Genomic DNA, 22,107 nt, shown 5'->3' with positions numbered 1-22,107 from the left:
ATTCCTCCACTTTTCAATGCTTAAATAATCAGGATCACAATATGGGACGGAAAGTGTAGAGGGCATGATCATCAAATTTGCAGATGACACCAAACTGGGAGGGGTAGCCAATGCCACAGAAGACAAAATTGGGATTCAAGATGACCATAACAGATTGGAGAACTGGGCCGAAACTAGCAAAATGAATTTCAATAGGGACAAATGTAAGGTTCTACACTTAGGCAGGAAGAACCAGCTGCACGAATATAAGATGGGGGACACCTGGCTTGCCAGTAGTACATGTGAAAAGAATCTAGGGATTTTAGTAGACCACAAGCTTAACATTAATAGTGTGATGCATCAGCAAAAAAGGCTAATGTTATTCTAGGTTGCATCAACAAATGTATAGAGTCCTGATCGAGAAAAATAGCTTTCCTGCTTCATTCTGCCTTGGTCAGACTACACATGGGAGTACTGCGTCCGGTTCTGGGTGTCATAATTTAAAAAGGATAATTACAAGCTAGAATGTGTGCAGAGGAGGGTGACCAACATGATCAAACCAAGCTTTATGTGGAACAGTTGAGGGAATTGTGTATGCTTAGCCTGGTAAAGACGAGACGAGAGAAGAAATGATAGCTATCTTCAAATATCTAAAGGGCTGCCACATGGAGGATGGAACAAGCTTGTTTTCTCCTACTCCAGAGGCTAGGAAGCAATGACCCTTGGGGTCCCTTCCACCTCTACAATTCTATGATTCTATGAAAAACATCTAATAGATAAACAAACACTTAAACCAATCAGCAGCACAAACAAAATACAGCAAATGGTGGAGAGAAAGGGTTTATTACCTTATTCTCTGCATACACAAATGCTAGCTAGCAACTACCTATACTAGCTTTTATCTGCCCTGCTGTGTCAGATGAAAAGTATATCCTGTTCTCACAGTGGCCAACTATATACCTAGAAGAAGTCTGCAAGCAGGACGGGACAGGACTCCAAGTGTGGTTGTATCATAGCTTTGAAAATGGCATTATGACATGGGCAGTTTTATTTTCAATTCCTTTCTTAATACTCTCTAGCACAGAATTTAGCAAGGTGTCTTTCCTGGCCAGTCACATGCAAGCATATATGTGAAGTTGCAATGTTTTGCCCAAATGTGCCTTATACTTGCTTACATGATTCACATTTGCCATTTCAATGCAAATCTGTTATTGATCCTTGATTGTTTTTCCAACCATCTCTGTGGCATCCGCTGTACAGCTAATGAGCATCTCAGAATTCATGCTATCTATGGATGATAGTGAAGTGCACATTTTTTTGCTTCAAATGACACAACAACCTCTCATGTGGAATAATAGCAGAGGCTATTCTACAATATTAGATAACCATGAACCGCTCAATCAGCCTTTGCTCAACCTGAAAAAGGAGACACAGCAGAGATAAGTGCCTTTACCAGGGACTTTATGCAGCCTATGACAAGTTCAGGCTCGAAGATTTACAGGCAGCTCCCGTTTTGGACGCAACCAATACGTGTGTGATCATGCACAAGTGCACATATCCCGAACCCAGAAGTAACCCAGAAACGTCATAACGACATCACTGAAATATCACTAAAAGGGAGGAACTGGGGATGGGGGGGGCCTTTATGCAGGCTTTTCCAATGGGTTTCCGATTTCATATAATTTCACACAAGCACACAATGACCCGGAATGCAATCTCTGCATAAATGGGGAGTTGCCTGTACTACCAAGTCCAAGTTATGTTGGTAGCTTCTTGCACAATCTGGAATGCAGAAGGAATCTTCATCCTGTTGCACTTGTACATTTAAGGCTTTTAAGAACCCACTAAAAATTGAAATACCTAGTAAAGGCCACAGTAATTGAACCACCTGCTGAGCAAAACTCCCACTGTAGCTAGCGTGTCTACTACAGAACATGCTGTTTGGAGATCTTAAAGCCTTCTATCATAAGCGTCAGTGATTCTCCCCCACCTTCCTTCAACTTAGGGTCCAAAGGCTTGTCACAATATCCCAAGATGTAGGAACATGCAGCAAACTCCACATCTTGCAGGTTTTGTCTAATTTTGCACATGTATGCCCATACTGACAGAACATGCATGTGTATATCCTTCCATTCCACTTTCTTTACCAACTAGTCTGACATAAGATTTTTCACAAATGGTACAAACACATCAAAGAAGTGCTTCTGAAATGCTTGAGAATCATAAACCTTGCTACTGCCCTGTTTCCATTATCCGAAGAAACTAAATGCCGCATCAGAAAAAACCCTTAATGACCTCATAATTTCCCCACAATAAACCAACTGCGAAATTTGCATCCCATTCAGCCAACATATTGTGGAGCTTTGGTGCGACCTTTTTTGCCAGAGAGCTCAAATTGATATCTGTGAATGATGTTCCCTTTTCTCATTTAATCCCTACAACACCCCTGTGAGGTAGGTTAGGCAGAGAAGCAGCGACTGGCCCCAAGTCACCCAGTGAGCTTCATGGCCATGTGGGAATTTGAAACCAGGTCCTAGTCCGACACTCTAACCGCTACACCACAACAGGCCTCCATGAAAGATGGGTGAGTGGGCACAGAGAAACAGGGAGCAGGCCCTTGCTATTTGAATGGAATTGCCTTCAGAAGGTGAGGATATTAATATCACTCTATTTTACAGGACTGTTGTAAGTATTTCTTAGACAATGTATGCGATGTGCTTTGAAAAATGTTCACACATACTGAGTCAACATTCCAAAACAAAGCTGTTTTACATGTGGGATGCATCAATTCTATATTGGTTAAAGATAACTAACAGACATCACATAAATCTCTGATAATTTCCTTCTCAAAAGGGTAGTACTTGGGAGAGCAACTACCAGATCACATCCTCTCTCCTTTTCTATTCCCATATGGAGGAAGGAGGCACATACACAATTCATGTTCTGCTGGGACCAAAACCATAATATTATCGAGGCACCAAGCACCTGTGCATCCTACAGGCAAGCCTGACCCAAGCTAACAGTTGTCAAAGGAAGCTCTCCTGTTAGCCCCTTCCCGCCTAACCAGGGCTTTGCTTCTTCAGAAGACAGACCCCGCCAGCTTAGACAAGCTAGAAACCCTCCCCGAAACCCCCAGGTTGCGAGTGCGCGCTGACAGTAATCACTCAAGGCAAAGGCGCTCTGCATATGCTCAGAGGCACACTCCTCCTCCACAGTTCCGAGGCTAAACCCTCCAACCGATGGGGAAGCACGGAGACGAGAGAGATGGGGGGAGGGAGGGAGGGAGGAGAGAAGAACAGCAGACAGGTCCGGGCGGGGAAGGGGAAGGAAGAGTCGCGCGTGTGGAGATGTTTGCATAGAAGAGGCGGCGGCCCGGACGAGGCGAAAGGCGAAGGGAAAGCGGCCGGACGGTACCTGCAGCTCCGCCCGCTCCGCCTCCCACTCGGCTCTCTCGGCCTCGAAGCGGCCCCACTCGTGCTGCAGGAAGTGCAGGATGCCCGGGACGCTGTACTGAGCTCGCGCCGCAGAGGCCGGAGCCGGGACCGCCGAGGAGCCTCCGGCCGCCGCCGCTACGGCTGCAGCCGCCGCCGCCGCCGCCTCCCCCGGCTCCAGCCCTTGCCCGGCCCCGCCCGGAGGCGGCGGCAGCAGCAGCGCGTTGTTGTTGTTGTTGTTGCTGAAGAAGACCCCGGGCCCCGCCTGCTCGTCCATGGCCGGAGCCGTCGCCGCGGCCCGAGGCCGCCACGCAGTCCCCACCGCCGGGCAGCCCCTGGAGCCGCCGCCGCTGACGACGACGCCGACGACGCCCGCGCCCCGCTAGTCAGGCAGCCGCGTCTGAGTGGAAGCAGCAACAAACTGGGCGCGTCCTGCCCGCCGTCAGACGCCTGACAGCCGCCCCCGCCGGCTGCTACGGCGCCCGGCTAGGGACACGGCAGAGGGAGGGAAATGAGCGTTGAGAGGGCGGGCCCGGGGCATGCTGGGAAATGGAGTTCGTTTTGTTTCCCGTCCGCTTTCTGGAATCGAGAGCGACGCTCCGAAGGCTATTCTATGCAAGTCGCAAGTCGCAAACGGATTCTGTAACTGCCCTTCCGCACCGTTTTCTCTGCTCAGGATTAAATGGCTGTAAACAGGAGAGAGTTGACTGTGCATCGTTCGTGGTCAGGAAGAAAGGAAGATATGCTGGCGAAAGCCCCGTCCCAAAATATCACTTAAAAGCTCTGAAGTTTCCTTGAGGACTGAACATGCTACTTCTGAATAGTCTACGGTCGGGTGCACTGGGATTTTAGATATTTAAAATGCAAACATCTGTTTAAAGGGGGGGGGCTACACGTGCACTAGCATCTTACAAAAGTAATTATGCAGACGCTTGTATTTGATCCCTGTACCTATCGATATTCTGGGAGCCTCTTTGAAGCTAAAACTAGGGCTGGTCCTATTAGGCAAAAAAAGAGGCGACTGCTACAAGCGATGTTTGAGCCGGCGTGGTGTTGATGGGAGCAGAGGCAAAGGACACGAGGTCTCCCCTTTCCAGTACAGAATCTGATCAAACTGGGAATGGACTCATTCTACACCACCGGCAATAGTGGAAACAGCGTCCTCCACTGCAGGTGAAGGACTAGCCACCTAGCTGCGCACACACCTCTGTCCTTCATAAGCTCGCCCCTGGTCCCAGCACCTGACTCCCTGAGGTAGCTGCTTCTGCTTCTGTCCAATGGAGACATTGTTTGATTACTGATTCCTCTCTTCCCCTAGATAAACAGAAGACAATTATTGCCAAGTCTATAAATGATGCCTATGCTTTGTTGTGTTTACACCCACCTTTCCTCTAAGCTCAAGGTGGCCTTCATGGTACTCCTTGTCAGCTCTTCCTCGTTTTCTCCTCAGAAAACAACCCTGTGAGGTGAGTTAAGCTAAGACTGGGCCAAGGTCACCCAATGAACTCCCTGACTGAGTAGGGTTTTGCGCTTTGGTCTCCTAGTCCAACATTCTAACCACTATACCACAGCATGACAAGGATAACGTTCACAATGCAGCCCAATCCAGACACTTTACTGAAAACCTTCACTAGTTATTTGTTCATTTCTTTGACTAAGAGAAGGTCTGGAGAACTAATCCTATACAGAATTTCACATTCTTCTTTGATTAGATCAGCCACCCTTCAGGTTGTGGGTTAGTTCTTCATAGAACAGCTGTGAGATATTCTTATGGTATTGTTATTTCTTTTGTTCCTCTATATTGATTTCCTGGATTCGTCTCCTCCTCCACAGTACTGAGCTCCTCCTGCAGTACTGAGCTCACAGCAGTTTCAAAGCATCTAATATTTGTTTGTGTTATTTAAACCTTGTTTTCAAGAAATACTACATTTAAAAAAAAACTTGGTTGTATTCATAACAGCTATTCTGGTTTACTTATCCTTTGTGTTCTACTAGATATGAAGGCATTTTAAAAGTGTGCAAACTACATTTTAACTCCTTCTGCACTCCAGTGCAACTATTCGGAGTTCAGGATTCAAATTCCTGAAACAGCCATGCTTGCTTCTCGATGCCCTAGTGGCCTTCTAGCTAAGCATTGTTAAGATAACAAAGGAAGCGGCTCCGTGCCTTTTTTTTTTTAGCAGTGCCTTTTTTTCAGCAGAGACTACTGCTCTGGAGCTCAGCTGAGGAAAAAGAAGAGATTTCCAGGGAGTAATTGGTTAGACACCAGCATTCATTTGCCTCCTTTATTTTAAAATTTGATCCTTCACCATTTATATTGGGCAGATTTGAGTTGAAAGACTTCCTGCTGGATTGGACCACAGAGGTTTTGGGTCAGGAATATCTAACTCTAGAATCTAGAGACTAAGATTAAGGATGACCATGCAACACTATTCCTGAAGATCCCAACAAGTTGCATATTATGGTGCAATCATTGTTAAACTGACCTGATTTTTGTGCCAACAAAGACACAGCTTAAGTCAGCCTCTCCTAGTCATCCAGTCTCACTTTATAGGGTGGTTTTACTGAGATAAATGGAAAACTGGTATTACTAGACTAAAAACAAACAAATTACATAATGATCACTTATTAAGAAAATATATGTTTGATTTTCAAGTAGGATGGGGTGTTCATAAGCCTCAAGCCCTGCCCCCCCCCATCCTACTTGAAGGAAGCTCGGTTAGGAAGCTTGCAGAGTTGGAATAATGTCTCATAATCAGAAGGAACAGACCAAAGCTATACACCAGAGATGGTGAAGGGCAGCGGATTACGCCTACCACTGTCATGAACCAGTCTCCTTCCAATAAACTATTTTGGTATTAGGAGTTGCTGTGACAACCATATCCAGTCTTCTGTCTCCTACATGCATTCTTTGTGCAGTTTGGATGCAATTCTATGCATATAAAAAAAAACCCCTGCCAGCTGGCTTTTATACAAGCGCTGTTTGCATCCATCTCTTATCTTCATTGTGGGCCACAATAGTTCACATTTCTCATAGAACACTTTCAGTATGTTTAAAGTATGAAAATGGATTATCAGGCTAGTTGGGTAATAATTTCATTTTTTAAATTGTCAGGGATCCGTAAGTTTTGAGAATCATTAAATATATATATGATCTAAAACAGGCTGGACAAGATATATATATATATATATCTTGTCCAGCCTGTTTTAGTTATAAAGATCATTCAGTAACTCCCACACTATTACTGCAAACAGTTCAGGAATCTATGACAACAAAACAGCCCTACCCTTCAGAAAAATCCATAACTTAGAGGACTGATCTTACGTAATGTGCGAGGCCCACAGACATTTCTCAACCAGAAGCATGAAAATGTTTCTAAGATCAAACTAGATTGTGGAAAGCTCAGACAACAGGGGCTTAGTGTTAGCAGAGAATGAACACCATCCACTGCCCATTCACTTCATGGTCCTGTACTAGCTTTACCAGAGGAAAGCAAGGCTCCTTTGTGAAGCAGAAGATTCTGTTGTTCAATGAAACTGTTTTAGTTGCTGGTCCTTTTTTTTTTAGCAGATGACATAGAAGTATTATGAAAATCAAGTTTATCTCCTTATAGAAAATGCATTCTATACTAGATAACAAGCTGCTGGTGTGGACTGTACACCTCTTTTAGTAAAGAACCAAATGATGTGGGGGAAAAGAAACCTAGGGTCTTGGCCTCTTGTTTTTCTTTCCATGGGTCATCTTAGTCTATAGTAGTCTTGACAGGAACATTTGGCAAAAAGAAGTGCAATTCTGTCACATTTTTGTTCTATTAAGTATTTTTCACAATTGAGTTTTGATTGCAATGTTGTGTGTATTTTTTGTAAATGATATCCACACATTATGCCTGTTACAAAGAGGTATCTATCCACCATAGCATGCAACTGACAAACTGGATTTTCGGTAAATGCAATATTATGCTATAATAAATGTGTTGGTCTTAAAAGATACCAAAGATGCCTTCTTGTTTTTGTTGTAGCAATCTGTCGAATCTGGCTATAGCCAGTGGTTGGGTTTTTTTTTTTACATGACATAACAGGCTTCACAAATTGTGTATGTGCATGTTTAGTACAAAAATGTGTTACCGCATCTGACATTACTAGATAAATACTAATGTACACAAATTTCCTACTCTCCCCCTCAGGGAAGGCACTTCCTGTTTTGCTGCTTGACCCTGCTGATGCTCCACTGCCACCCCACAAGCCTCCCTTACCTGTGCTGCTTGAAACCAGTGCTGCTTTTCTGCTAGCCAGTGGAGCACTCAAAGCGACTGCCTCACCTGGCCTTATGGGTAGGCCTGCCCTTTCCCCCCTCACGTCAGTGAATTTGCCCAGGGAAAATAAATATATACCCAGCTTTTATAACCACACACTGAACCTGATATTTCTAAAAATAAAAGCCACCAAGTAACACACAAAGCACTTTGTTACAGGAGATAGTTTAACACAGACTCAGATGCATGATCAAACTTATTCCATTTCATAAAAATCTATGTACATATAGATAATATTACGTCCCTTAAAATGCACAGATTTCAAATTATAACACACACCTAGGAACATAAACCCCTAGTGGATAGCCACAGACAAACAATGCAAAAATACAGAGAGTGCTATTCAGTAACACAAAAGGAATGATATATTGCATGGTGATCGATTTTATGATTGGTTCCAAGAAGAAGAAATCAGAAAAAGCTAGTTTTAAGTTTAATTGTTGGAGTGGAATGTACTGTGGGTGGTGGTTGCCTGGCAGCTGCCTTTGCTTTGCTCGCCTGGCTTGCTCGCACTGCAGTTTCCAGCCGTATTTTCAATTCAGGGGCTGCTCCCATGACTGTCTTGAATGCATGAGGATAAAGGGGTCCAATGCGTGTTAGGTCTTGGAGGGCAAACTCATGAAGTTCTTTTGAGACCGCAGATGCAGAAGAGAAAGCATTCTCATTCAGTAAATAAGAAATAAGGGTGGGAACAAGAAGCGCAAGAAGTGGGACTCCTAAGGAGAGGGAAAAAGAGAACAGATTTAAAATTATGCACTTGAACTCAGAGCATCATGCTCACTTATTTCTGTTAAAGAATAAAAACTCCAAAATCTCAATCCATTTCTGACTAATACAAATCCAAAAAGGAAAGCCGAAGAACTATTTTTAGGACAGCCTCGCAACTCCACACTGTGCTCAGTTCCAGAACAGCCAGATGTTTCCCTAAGGTACTGTGTTACCATGGGGGCAGATATAGGATACAACTACATTTAGCAATATATAACCTGCAGAAGAACAGGTAGCATTTATTCTATCTTCTTTTTGATTCTGTTGAATTATCATAGCATATCACAAAGCATGTAACCCGCACTATTACAGATTTGTTTGCTGCGTGCACTCTGAAGCACAAGTGAACCATCTGCATGTTGCTCCTTTTCACTGAAAGAGCCATCTTGGTTTTTAAAAATCAATAATGCAACATCCGCTTCACCAATTGAAACAAATAGGTTAGCTTTTTAGAGTGTGAGAGTTCCATGCCTATTACAGATTCAGACTAGGGTGATTGGGATATATTGAAATGTATCTCCCGGGACCAGAAAAGGGAGGAAAGTGAATTTCACACCCCCTCCCCCATTTCTCCTGCCGCTGCCTGTGATTCCTCCTACACCATTTCTAAGAGTTAGTCAAATCTTCTGGAGCCGGTATTTCCTGGCAGAGGTGGAGACACACAGTGGGAAAGGGGAGCAGCTATTTTTTGCTGACTCACTCTTCCACTCATGGAAGCCTTTACTGGGTCAAATAATCTGTGATTGAAGGGACACAATTGGATACAGTCCATAATCTATAAATTCATAATTTCCAAAAACTACTTTGGGGAAATGCCACATTCTAGGGTAGGTAAAGGTAAAGGGACCCCTGACCATTAGGTCCAGTCGTGACCGACTCTGAGGTTGCGGCGCTCATTGCGCTTTACTGGTCGAGGGAGCTGGCGTGCAGCTTCCGGGTCATGTGGCCAGCATGACTAAGCCGCTTCTGGCGAACCAGTGCAGCACACGGAAACGGCGTTTACCTTCCCGCCGGGAACTGCTACGTTGGCAGGAGCAGGGACCGAGTAACGGGAGCTCACCCCATCGTGGGGATTCGAACTGCTGACCTTCTGATCGGCAAGTCCTAGTCTCTGTGGTTTAACCACAGCGCCACCCGCGCCCCTACATTCTAGGGTAGTGTGTTCCAAACCTGGGAGCATTTATTTTTCTTCATTAAAATTGGTTTTGGGAGTCCACTAGATCTGTTAGCAGTGACATTGAACTAGGAAACTACAGCCTATCCTCAAAGCATTAATGACATGATTAGCAATCATGCTGTATGGTATTTAAAATTAAATACCAGGTGTAGGTTTAATCCTTCTCTCCCCAGCCACCGTCTATGAAACCATTCCTCCCACTGTGACAATTAGCTTTAGAAAAAGAACTATTACAGGTACTGTACAATTTGAGAATTATTATTCAAGCTACTTACTATTCTGTTCTTCTCCAAGAGCTACCAGTGTTTCAAGAACTTTGATTCCTTCCTGGACTGCTAAAAGTTCCATTTTGTTGTTTGGGCGGTTGATCTCTACACTTTTCAGTTTCTCAACCATTATTGGTGCCAGCGAATGGATATAGGGGGTTGAGAGGGCTCGATTGGTGTGTTGGAATACAGAAAGCAGAAGCTGGTAGCATTTGGCTTGAACCTAATCACAATAAAAAAAGATTGCTGTGTTAGTTTAGGGTTGGTAGTGAAACCATCACAATGTTAATAACGGTTCATGAAAGAAAAGTGAAAACAAGGCAATTCAAATCGTCAAGAAATACTGTTACTTGGTAATTATGTCCTAGGTCATTTCATCTGTTTAATAAACAGTATCTGTCATGGTACAAACTCTGGAACTACACAGAGTGTGAATAATTTGGGATAATTCATTTTGTTCTGTATTTGAAAATCACAATTCAAGACATGGTAAAACTTCATTTACTGCTGAGGAATCAGTTAGTAACACGGCAAGTTTTTTTAATTAACAGAGGTATATAGTAGACAAATAATAGATTAGCTAAAATGTCTTTTTAAAGTTCTGAATTATTTCCTATTCCGACTAAATTTTTCTCTGTGTTTATTATAAATGGTATCATCAACTGCTAATGTTCCTAGATCACTATTGGCAGGTTTATGTTCAGGAAGGCTTCCCTGGCACCTTTGTTGTATATATTTAGGCACCAGGCAAAAAACAAACATTTTTCTTTTCCCAGGTTTTTGGCTAATTAAACAATCTATGGCCTTTTAAAATGTGTGGGGAGGTGGTACTGTTTTTGTCTGTTACTATTTGTTTGTTAAGTATTTTTGTGTTTTTATATTGTAAATATGGGACGCGGGTGGCGCTGTGGGTTAAACCACAGAGCCTAGGGCTTGCCAATCAGAAGGTTGGCGGTTCGAATCCCTGTGACGGGGTGAGCTCCCGTTGCTCGGTCCCTGCTCCTGCCAACCTAGCAGTTCGAAAGCACGTCAAAGTGCAAGTAGATAAATAGGTACCGCTCCGGCGGGAAGGTAAACGGCGTTTCCGTGCGCTGCTCTGGTTCGCCAGAAGCGGCTTAGTCATGCTGGCCACATGATCCGGAAGCTGTAAGCCGGCTCCCTTGGCCAATAAAGCGAGATGAGCACCGCAATTCCAGAGTCGGTCACGACTGGACCTAATGGTCAGGGGTCCCTTTACCTTTTATATTGTAAATAGCCCACGTTTATTACCTATTTGAGGTCCTGTATCACTTATTTACTATTAAAAAGCTGTAAGAAAGCACTGCTAGTATAAAGTGAATCCCTGTCTTTTTGAGTAAGATGGTAGCTTTGGTTTGTTAGAATGTTACACCACATTAACCAATCTTGAACCGGAAGTCAAAATAGAAATGTTTTTTATGTTGATATATGGCTATATGTAGGTTAAGTTGTGTAAATGAAGTCCCATTTGCGAACATCTTACATGCACGGGAGAATTAGAGTACATGTAGGGTTTTTTTAACCGCACAAATGGTAGCTTTAGGGAGAGTAAACTTTTAATAAATGCTGGGTCATTGGGGCGAAAATGGAATACTCACCCAAGGATCAGATGAGTTCAGTGCCATTTTGAATCTATTCATGCAGCCATTCTGTAATGACTGCACTCCAATTATTTCTGTGCTTGCAGACCAAAGGAAGAGTGCAATAGCTGTAAGCATGCTGACTTCATCCAGAATAGGCCTTGAGGCCTCTGAAAAAAATCCAGCGAAAACAGGATGAGAGCTTATACTAAAACGGTTTTGAAACAGGCAAAATGAAACTGCTCAGTTACAAAGTAAGAAAATATTGGAAAATAAACATAATATTTCTGATTTAAATAATAATAATGTTTTATTGCACAACCCTTTCAGCCCAGGTTTTTTGTGGTAAAAACCACCACCACCCTACGATATAACATGGAAGAGGATTGCACTTGATATGTTTCTGGAAAGTAGGTTTAAGATTTTCTGATCCCCATGAGATTTTAAAAACTACATTCCACACATATAGGCAACATACAGAATGACTCACAATAACGTAATTGTTAAAAATATTGATATATTTAATAATCCAGTATACCTCTGTTTGTTCTGCTTTTTTATTGTTATTAAAAATATGCAACACACTTTTGTCAAATTAGTCCCCTTTTGTTAATAAAAGAACTGAATTGCTCATGCATCCTAATACTCTTGCCATATATGAAGAAGTTCAAACTCAACAAACATGGGGTTTTATGGCATTAAAGGAGGATGCTGGACTCTACAAAGAAGCACTAATACACCAAAGAAGATTTGGACACCCCCATATGCATCCTTAATTCCTTTCTCTTTTAATTTTATAGATCTAACAGAAATAGCAATATGATTATTGAAATAAGTACACCAGTTTTGGTTCCTATGAGAACAGTCCCTTTCGCTTATTTTTTTAGTAGCTGTGTTTGTATGCAAATTACCTGGCTGAGGGTATTCCAAAATTGAGGCCAAGGTACTGCGGATAAGATTTGTCCACTGTTTGTGTATTTCTTCATTCATTGTCATTGGAAGAGTTACAATACTTTTCAATCCTTGAAGTGATGCGGAGACTGGCGGGGGAACATGGTTTCCTGTTGTTTTCACTGCAGTATCTTTTAACACTTGAGTTATTAGAAACAGGACTGTGGGCAAAATTGTCATGCATCCTGAAAGATAAAAAACATATTTTCTTGCACATGAGTGTAAGAACAAAATGCTACACCATAGGCATGATCCATAGTTCTATATTCTATGTAGTGTTTCACATGAGCAAGTATTATCTGCTGGGCAGTACCCACTGTTACACACGAAACATATCGGAGTCATATAACAGAAAAGCCACTGTAGGAACACAGCTACCCATGCACTCCAGAACCACTGGATTTTGTTTGTGTGTCCATCCCACACCACGTGTTAAAATACAACATTGCACATGATGCTTCAAATCTGTCCTGGCGCCTTGACTACCATTGTGGAATAAAAGGGAAAGAGGCTCATATCAAACTATAGAAGTAAACATGATTACTATGTTCTACCTCTATTGTTGGAGGAAACATGCTTCTGAATACTAGTTGATGGGAATCGCAAGTGGAGAGACTGCTACTGCATTCAGCCCCTGCTTGCAGGCTTCCTGTGGGACTTTTCTTATGCACTCTATTACTCTTTCACTTTCCTAGTGAAACTAAAGTATCATATATGTGTCATTTTGGAAGTAACTACGTCCTAACAGGGGACGTGGGTGGTGCTGTGGTCTAAACCACAGAGCCTAGGGCTTGCCGATCAGAAGGTTGGAGGTTCAAATCCCCGCGATGGGGTGAGCTCCCGTTGTTCGGTCCCAGCTCCTGCCCCCCTAGCAGTTCGAAAGCACATCAAGTGTGAGTAGATAAATCGGTACCGCTCTGGCGGGAAAGTAAACGGTGTTTTTGTGTGCTGCTCTGCTTCGCCAGAAGCAGCTCAGTCCTGCTGGCCACATGAACTGTCTGCGGACAAACGCTGGCTCCCTCAGCCAGTAAAGCAAGATGAGCGCCGCAACCCCAGAGTCGTTCGCGACTGGACTTAACTGTCAGGGGTACCTTTACCTTTACGTCCTAATAGCAGCCGTTCCTGATTGTGCATGGCTATTATGTTAAAAATCTGACTCAAAGCTGCCTATCATTTTTTCATTTACCAAATAAGTTCTGGGTTCCGTTTATTGAAATGAATGCGTACAGATTTCAAGAATGATCTACTGAAGCAAATCTCTGAGGTTTAAAGGTACTCCATAAACTGACGTGCAGTTCGGGGAAAACAAGTGCTAAAGGAATGGAAATTCTGTCCCTTCAAGGAACCACTGAGGGGTAGGGGATTATGCTGTGAATCGCCCTGAGATCTTTGGATGACGGGTGGTATACAAATTTAATAGATAATAGATGTTTTGGATAATAATAATAATAATAATAATAATAATAATAATAATAATAATACTAATAATAAATTATTTATTATTTATACCCTGCCCATCTGGCTGGGCCTCCCCAGCCACTCTGGGCGGCTTACAACTCACATCAGCCTCAGCCAACACAATGCTGGTTGGGAAAGGTTGCATTAGAGCCTGTTTTGCTTGTCTGTGCCACCATCATAAACATTTCTCTGAACACTTTCCACATTTTAAAAACAGGTTTCAACCTGTCATGCTTTCATTTCACTATCCAGGATACACTTTCTGCAAAACTTCTTAAAGAAAGATCTTTAAGAAAGATCTACTGCATTACCAGCTGGGGAACAGAGAGTGGGCAGGTCAGACAGAATTCCAATTGTGGCAGCTACAAGACGAGCACTTTCTTCTGGAAGCTGTTGGGTTCTACTGGAGATATGACTTGGAGAATCTGACATTTTTGTGCTCAGATGTGGCATGTGTCGTACTAGGATAAACATTAGGAGCTCCATGGCAGCAAATACAAGAGATTTTCCTGGCACAAGACCCCCACTTTCTCCTCCTTCGCCCAACATGGTACTAGTGTCTTTTTCTTTTACATCTTCTTCATCTACAAAATAAGAACATAAAAGGCAGTATGTATTAAAAATGTGACTATCATACAGAATACACAGATGACAATGTAGAAAGGGATTCAAAATAATGCATAATAAATACTGAAAGTATAAATATAGCTACATAGTATTACAACAATAAAACTGTTTAAAATGTATACATTAATATTTAGTAACTAGACAGCCTCTGTTTACTGTTAGAAACTGTGGTACCTTCAGAATCAAAGATGACACAAGTGCTTATGCTATCAGCGCCCTCTCCGACTGCATGAAGCCCGGACAGCCCCGTGGTTTTCCACGGATCTGAGGGCAATGAAACAATCGTTGAGACGGCTAGAGCGCTGGTGGTGGATGACCCATTCTGAAGCTGACCGGACACAGGCTAGAGCTCAATGTCGAGCCTACCAAGTGGCGATAGCGACGGCGAAGAAGACTTTCTTCACCGCCTCTATTGCATCTGCAGAAAACAGCAGCAGGAGACTCTTTCAGGTGGTTCACAATTTAGCGGAACCACCTGTAACATCGGGGCCCAGTACGGGCCACATGATCTCCTGCAATGATTTTGCAAAGTTTTTTGCAGATAAAGTCACTCAGATTCGGGAAGAGGTAGACGCCACCGTGGGAGCAGGGCTGGGGCGGGAGAGTGCTAGAGTCCTGTCTAGTCAAATTGCATGGGATCAATTCCAATCTGTTACCTCCGAGGATGTGGACAGGCTGCTTGGACGAGTGAAACCAACCACCTGTCTCCTTGATCCTTGCCCATCTTGGCTTATAAAAGCTAGCCGGGAAGGGCTGGGCGATGGGCTTTGTGGGGTGGTGAATGCTTCCCTCCATGAGGGAGCCTTCCCAGACCCGCTGAAAGAGGCGGTTATTAAACCGCTTCTTAAAAAACCATCTTTAGATGCGGCCACGATGGCCAACTATCGCCCAGTCTCAAATCTTCCATTCTTGGGCAAGGTGATTGAGCGAGTGGTTGCTGAACAACTCCAGGCACGCCTGGAAGAAGCGGACCATTTGGATCCCTTCCAGTCGGGATTCAGGCCTCATCACGGGACTGAAACTGCCTTGGTCGCACTGGTTGATGATCTCCGGCGGGCTAGGGACAAAGGTGAGAGCTGTTTCCTAGTTCTGCTGGATCTCTCAGCGGCGTTTGATACCATCAACCATAACATCCTTCTGGACCATCTTGAGGGGCTGGGAGCTGGGGGCACTGTCATACAGTGGTTCCGCTCCTTCCTCCTGGGCCGTGTTCAGAAAGTGGTGGGGGGGGATCAGTGTTCAGACCCCTGGGCTCTCACTTGTGGGGTGCCTCAGGGTTCTGTCCTCTCCCCTATGCTTTTCAACATCTACATGCAGCCGCTGGGAGAGATCATCAGGGGGTTTGGGCTGGGTGTTCATCAGTATGCGGATGATACCCAGCTCTACCTCTCTTTCAAATCAGAACCAGTGAAGGCGGTGACGGTCCTGTGTGAGTGTCTGGAGGCAGTTGGAGGATGGATGGCGGCTAACAGATTGAGATTGAATCCTGACAAGACAGAAGTACTGTTTCTGGGGGACAGGAGGCGGGCAGGTGTGGAGGATTCCCTGGTCCTGAATGGGGTAACTGTGCCCCTGAAGGACCAGGTGCGCAGCCTGGGAGTCATTTTGGACTCACAGCTGTCCATGGAGGCACAGGTTACATCCTGTGTCCAGGGCAGCTGTGTACCAGCTCCATCTGGTACGCAGGCTGAGACCCTATCTGCCTGCGGACTGCCTCGCCAGAGTGGTACAACCAATCTCCCGCTTGGACTACTGCAATGCGCTCTACGTGGGGCTACCTTTGAAGGTGACCCGGAAACTACAACTAATCCAGAACGCAGCAGCCAGACTGGTGACTGGGAGCAGCCGCCGAGACCATATAACACCGGTCTTGAAAGACCTACATTGGCTCCCAGTACGTTTCCGAGCACAATTCAAAGTGTTGGTGCTGACCTTTAAAGCCCTAAACGGCCTCGGTACAGTATACCTGAAGGAGCATCTCCACCCCCATCGTTCTACCCGGACACTGAAGTCCAGCACCGAGGGCCTTCTGGCGGTTCCCTCACTGCGAGAAGCCAAGTTACAGGGAACCAGGCAGAGGGCCATCTCGGTAGTGGCGCCCTCCCTGTGGAACGCCCTCCCACCAGATGTCAAAGAGAACAACAACTACCAGACTTTTAGAAGACATCTGAAGGCAGCCCTGTTTAGGGAAGCTTTTAATGTTTGATGTATCACAGTATTTTAATATTCTTTTGGAAGCCGCCCAGAGTGGCTGGGGAAGCCCAGCCAGATGGGCGGGGTATAAATAATAAATAATAATAATAATAATAATAATAATGATAATTATAAACAAGTGAAATAGTGTTAAAGCTGTTTCCTTTTACAAATGTAAGGAAATATAGAAATATTTTGATTCTCTTGTGTTATTGAAATGCATCAAAGTATACTAAATGATTCAGCTTAGTTTAGGTTTGTTAAGTGTGCAAAATGAAGATAAATAGGATGAAGAAAGATACAGTTTGAAATATCCCATCTTCACAAACAAAACTTTGTTCTAATATACTTCATTATTTCTGAAACCCAAAATTAAGGTAACATATCTCACTCATAGTGTTTCTTTTTTCTTGTAGATGATCTTGAGCAGCTCTTACAATCTGCTGCACAACACCAGTAACTAGCAGTTGGACTGAAGGAGGATTGCAGGTCAAGAGGAGTCGATGCAGCACACTCAAAAGTTCAACACCAAGGAGCTAGCAAGAAAAAAAGTTTTTTTCAAAGTTGCATATGATCATAAGCTTTAATAATAAAGCTATCCTACTTTGCTGTAATCCCTTATGTCTCATTTAATCTACATCTGAAAGACTTACAGTGGTACCTCTGGTTACCTACTTAATTTGTTCCGGAAGTCAGTTCTTAACCTGAAACTGTTCTTAACCTGAAGCACCACTTTAGCTAATGGGGCCTCCTGCTGCCGCCGCATGGCCAGAGCACGATTTCTGTTCTCATCCTGAAGCAAAGTTCTTAACCCAAGGTAATATTTCTGGGTTTGAAGAGTCTGTAACCTGAAGTGTATGTAACCTGAAGCCTATGTAACCCGAGGTACCACTGTATTCTGTGCATTCACCACTTTAAATAAAGCACTTACCAAATGCATAAACCAGATGCATGCAACCATATGCATCAACCTGGCCTCAACCAGAGCCAGGGCTTTTTCAGCTGTGGCTCCGATCTGGTGGAATGCTCTGTCACAAGAGACTAGGGCCCTGTGGGAATTGACATCTTTCTGCAGGGCCTGCAAGACAGAGCTGTTCCACCAGGCCTTTGGCCAGGGCACAGCCTGACTCCCTCCTTTGGCAATCCTCACAGAACTCTAGCCTAATGGTTGCCATTAATCTGTTTTGAATTAATGAAATGATTTTAGAATGTTTTATCATTTTACTGTTGTTAGCCGCTCTGAGCCCAGCTTCGGCTGGGGAGGGCGGGATATAAATAAAATTTTATTATTTATTATTATTATCATTCAGCCAAAGTTAAGCATTTTTAATTCCGATATGCTTAACTCTCTCAGCTAACTTGATTAGTTTTTGCCCAAATGTTCATTAGGTTCACACCGCTGCACCTGTTTCAGTGTGTCCGAGCTGGCATTTATTGCATAAAAGGTTGAAAGTACAAATTTGGTTCTGTTTTTTCCTCATAATTAATATTTAAATTGAGAAAAATCAGGACAAAACATATTAGTCAATGTTAATCAATGGTCAATTTCACAAACTTTTCCATTCCATGACCAATACATGAAACCTTCATTTAATTTATTGTTCCAGCAATCTGCTTTACTTTCTGCATAATCAGATGGCTATCCTAGTTTGCAGTTATAGACTTCAGTGATAATACCTGATCCTCAGCAATGTGGGTTCTAGCACAAGGGGAATCCAATAAAGTGTGCAGAGCTTGTAAACAGGATGTAACATGTTCAACAGGCTCTTCTGGTCGTGGAGAGCAGAGAAACTGTATACTAACACCTGAAAAGCAAATTATTTTAGATTTTAGACGAAACAGAACAACAGTGACTAGTAAAGGGTTTACTGTATTTAAAAAACTATTATTGCATATTGCTGTGCATACATAAAACACTAGTTTTAATTGTTTTTACATGAGATGACTGTGCACAATACTATTGCAGCCATCAGCAAGTCAAGAGTCTCAGGCTGAAACAGAAACACTTAGGTATCCCGAGTTCTGAAAGCTAGAATGCTTCTGTTTCTGGTGCTGTCACAAAGCTAGAGTCCATTAAAATAGGAAAAATAGGAAATATTGCTACCTGATGATATAAAGCACCACTACAGAATTCTGAAACAACACAAAATTACCCAAAATCAAATGCATTCGATCTTTGTTTATCTCTTGCAAAGGTTTGGTGGATGGTGGTGTTCCTGGTGCTGGGTTTAACATAATGGATGTGGCACGTTTCTGTGGATTCGGTATTGCTGCCGACACATCTTCTGTTGATTCAGAAGCATTAAATCCTGTACTATTCAACCACAGTGCAATTGCATGTAGAATTGGGGTCCATGAATTCCGGTAATGCAGTCTAGCTGTATCAATTGTCTCTGGAGTGTAAAATGCTCCACCTGTCAGGCAAAATATTACACTAGATTTCAGCATGACTATGGAGGCAGAAAGGAACTGAGTAAAAAGTGCATTATCATTTTAAATATTTTGCTAATATCAACTACATCTTAGAATTTCTGCTAACATGCCTCTGCAAACTAGGCCCAAACTCACATGCTTATAGAATTCTTCACATGGTGGCTCACTATCAGTGAAGTCTATCATTCTGACCATCCCACTGCCAGAAACATGGCATCCTGGGCTAGTTCATATATTACAAATCCATGAATTGTTCCTTTATCACTCCATTTCAGAGATTATTGCAGGAACCAAATTTACTAAAGAACACTATGTTTGAGGTTATGTAGGACGATATGAACAATCTGTTTGATTTCATTCAGACATTTGATGTTACTATTTGATTCTGCAAACATGAAAAAACAAACTCAAGACAGCTTCCTAACCATGGTCAGCGAAACCTTCCAACTCTGGCTCAAGTGCTCCAGAGCTAAGGAAATTAGGCTCATGCTTTGTGCATTGGGAATGTGCTGTTGTGTCTTTTCCTATAAATAATAGCAAAACAAGGGTATGGACATTGTTCAGCCTTCCTAAACTTGGTCTTTTAAAGTTTCTACCCACATGTCAAAACTATTATAATAACTGTACTCTAAACTAAATCAACAGCTTACCGTCTGGAGGAAGTTGACTTGAAAATTCTGCTGGTAAAGTCAAAAGAGCATAATCTTTAAGTGCAGCTAACCAGAGGCGGCTGAGAGTGGGCAGCTCTGGTTGCACAAGTGTTATTAAACTGTCCGGTGGCAGTTCATCTACTGTGCTATAATCGTCGTCATCATCATCATTCTTCACTGCTTTCTTCGGTTTAGTTTCTGCTTCTTTTTTAATTTTCATAGCTACAACGTACACCTTTAGATAAAGATCCATGCAAAGTATTACAAGCATATACAGACAACACAAATAAAGGTTCTCTGTGTGCCATTAAGTGTCATTAATGTAACCCATCCTTAAAATATATGTTCCCTTAAATTCTAGGCTCTTTGCACTAATAAAACCCACACCTCTTAATATGGTCACCCAAATTGTATGTCAGAAAGATTAATTCTGCAGCACACTTTCAACCCCATTCTCAAACCCATAAGGTTTAACAAACCTTTTTTAAAAGAAGTATATATTCTCAAGGTGTTGAAAAGTCCTGATCAAGAGAACTTTTGTATGTTTCAAAGTCCCTGGACTGAGTTCACCTAATGAGTCCTGACTGGAAGCCCTGTGCAAGGACTTCTGCTTGCACAAGAGGGCTTTCGCCCCACTCCTCCCCACTGTATGCTTCCCATGGCTTGGGATGTTTATGTTTATGCCTAGAACTGGCAAGCTGAAATGATTGTGCTAGTGGAACATTTGCCTTAGTGCAATATTGAATTCCTCCAACTGAATATATCCTGTTATAAACAATAAAAAGAGAACTTGGCTGATGATGTCAGCAACTCTAGGGAATACCACAAAATAACATGTTAATAAGGTGTCTTATGGGACGCAGGTGGCGCTGTGGGTTAAAGCCTCAGCGCCTAGGACTTGCCGATCGAAAGGTCGGCGGTTCGAATCCCTGCGGCGGGGTGCGCTCCCGCTGCTCGGTCCCAGCGCCTGCCAACCTAGCAGTTCGAAAGCACCTCCAGGTGCAAGTAGATAAATAGGGACCGCTTACCAGCGGGAAGGTAAACGGCGTTTCCGTGTGCGGCTCTGGCTCGCCAGAGCAGCGATGTCACGCTGGCCACGTGACCCGGAAGTGTCTCCGGACAGCGCTGGCCCCTGGCCTCTTAAGTGAGATAGGCGCACAACCCCAGAGTCTGTCAAGACTGGCCCGTACGGGCAGGGGTACCTTTACCTTTACCTTTAAGGTGTCTTATGCAAATATAAAAACAGTAGAAATACTTCATATAAAGTATTGTTTCAGCATTTTTTACCAGAAAAACTGATTTCATAAACCGTTTTCCATTCATCCTGGCAAGTAGTTCACTGTTTTGTTGACACTGTTTTGCTTAGAGGCAAGGAAGACTGAGATAAGGGATTTATCTAAGATCATACAACAAGTCTACACCTGAGCTAGAATGTTTCCAGTTCTGAATTCAACACTTCACATACTGGATCATGCTAGCTCACATATTATTTTATTTTTATATGCAATGAAATTATATGTAATAAATGGATCGCTTTATGACTTCATATGTTAACTTCTATATAGACATTTCAAGTAGCAGCTAGAAACCTTTAAAAATAACCTCAATATACATTGTCTTGCATTCAAAGTCTGAAGAATATTATTGGAATGTTTACAAAGAGCAGCAACCCCACCTATAGTATATCTCCGTTAAGTTATTACATGTAGTTGTATGTCTTCCATACAATGTAATTAACAATATATCAGATCAACTGATTTTTTCATCTATTGCATTCCACTCCACAGAAAAGCAAGAATAAGCAACTGCTTTTATATTATTATTCTTAAACATTTACCTCAGCCCAAGCTTTGAGTACTGCCAGTTTTTCCATAGTAGTAGCACTCTCCCTGTAAAGCTGGCTGGAAGACCCCTTGCCTGTTTGCACTTTGTCCAGTGAAGAGACAAGGAGGTTGTGAACACGGCGAAGATCATTAAGGTCGCTTACTACGCCACTTCCAATCCAGGTGCTACACACCTAAAAATCAATATAAACAGCCAGCTTGCCTTTTAAGAAAGCATTCCTCCACACAGAGAACCAGTTAGTCTTGGTCTAGGCTCAAAACTCCACCCAAATATGAAGACCAGAGCGTGAGTTAGAGCTAATTTCCATTTCTCAACCTAGCCCACCTCACCAAAATGTTCAAATGATAACATGGGAAATTCCAATACAATTGAGTTAGACAAATCTGCATTGATCAGAGAGGGTTTAAGAAAAAATTAA

General features: G+C 43.0%; 2 protein-coding genes across 4 annotated transcripts in view; both read right to left on the bottom strand.

Moving 5' to 3' along the window:
• The window catches only part of STRN (striatin), a 52,733-nt gene extending 48,886 nt beyond the window's left edge, over window positions 1-3,847 (bottom strand). The window contains exon 1 of one of the 3 annotated variants that reach the window (XM_079969482.1): window positions 3,394-3,847. In XM_079969482.1, the coding sequence (XP_079825608.1) occupies window positions 3,394-3,687 (294 nt within the window). In that variant the 5' untranslated portion in view covers window positions 3,688-3,847. The remainder of the gene's footprint in view (window positions 1-3,393) is intronic. The other 2 variants (XM_079969484.1, XM_079969483.1) reach the window with 2 other exon arrangements.
• Window positions 3,848-7,872: 4,025 nt separating this feature from the next.
• HEATR5B (HEAT repeat containing 5B) overlaps window positions 7,873-22,107 on the bottom strand; it is a 50,282-nt gene continuing 36,047 nt past the window's right edge. Inside the window, exons 27-36 of the mRNA XM_079969430.1 lie at window positions 21,682-21,861; window positions 19,845-20,079; window positions 18,915-19,175; window positions 18,439-18,566; window positions 17,153-17,297; window positions 14,253-14,525; window positions 12,444-12,668; window positions 11,551-11,702; window positions 9,944-10,157; window positions 7,873-8,439 (exon numbers count right to left, since the gene is read on the bottom strand). Coding sequence (XP_079825556.1) covers window positions 8,135-8,439; window positions 9,944-10,157; window positions 11,551-11,702; window positions 12,444-12,668; window positions 14,253-14,525; window positions 17,153-17,297; window positions 18,439-18,566; window positions 18,915-19,175; window positions 19,845-20,079; window positions 21,682-21,861 — 2,118 coding nt within the window. The 3' untranslated portion in view covers window positions 7,873-8,134. The remainder of the gene's footprint in view (window positions 8,440-9,943; window positions 10,158-11,550; window positions 11,703-12,443; window positions 12,669-14,252; window positions 14,526-17,152; window positions 17,298-18,438; window positions 18,567-18,914; window positions 19,176-19,844; window positions 20,080-21,681; window positions 21,862-22,107) is intronic.

The sequence above is a fragment of the Podarcis cretensis genome (genome assembly GCF_951804945.1).
Source record: "Podarcis cretensis genome assembly, chromosome: 3".
NCBI lineage: Eukaryota > Metazoa > Chordata > Lepidosauria > Squamata > Lacertidae > Podarcis > Podarcis cretensis.
The sequence above is the reverse complement of the archived record's forward strand: the minus strand, read 5'-3'. Positions and strand labels throughout refer to the sequence as shown.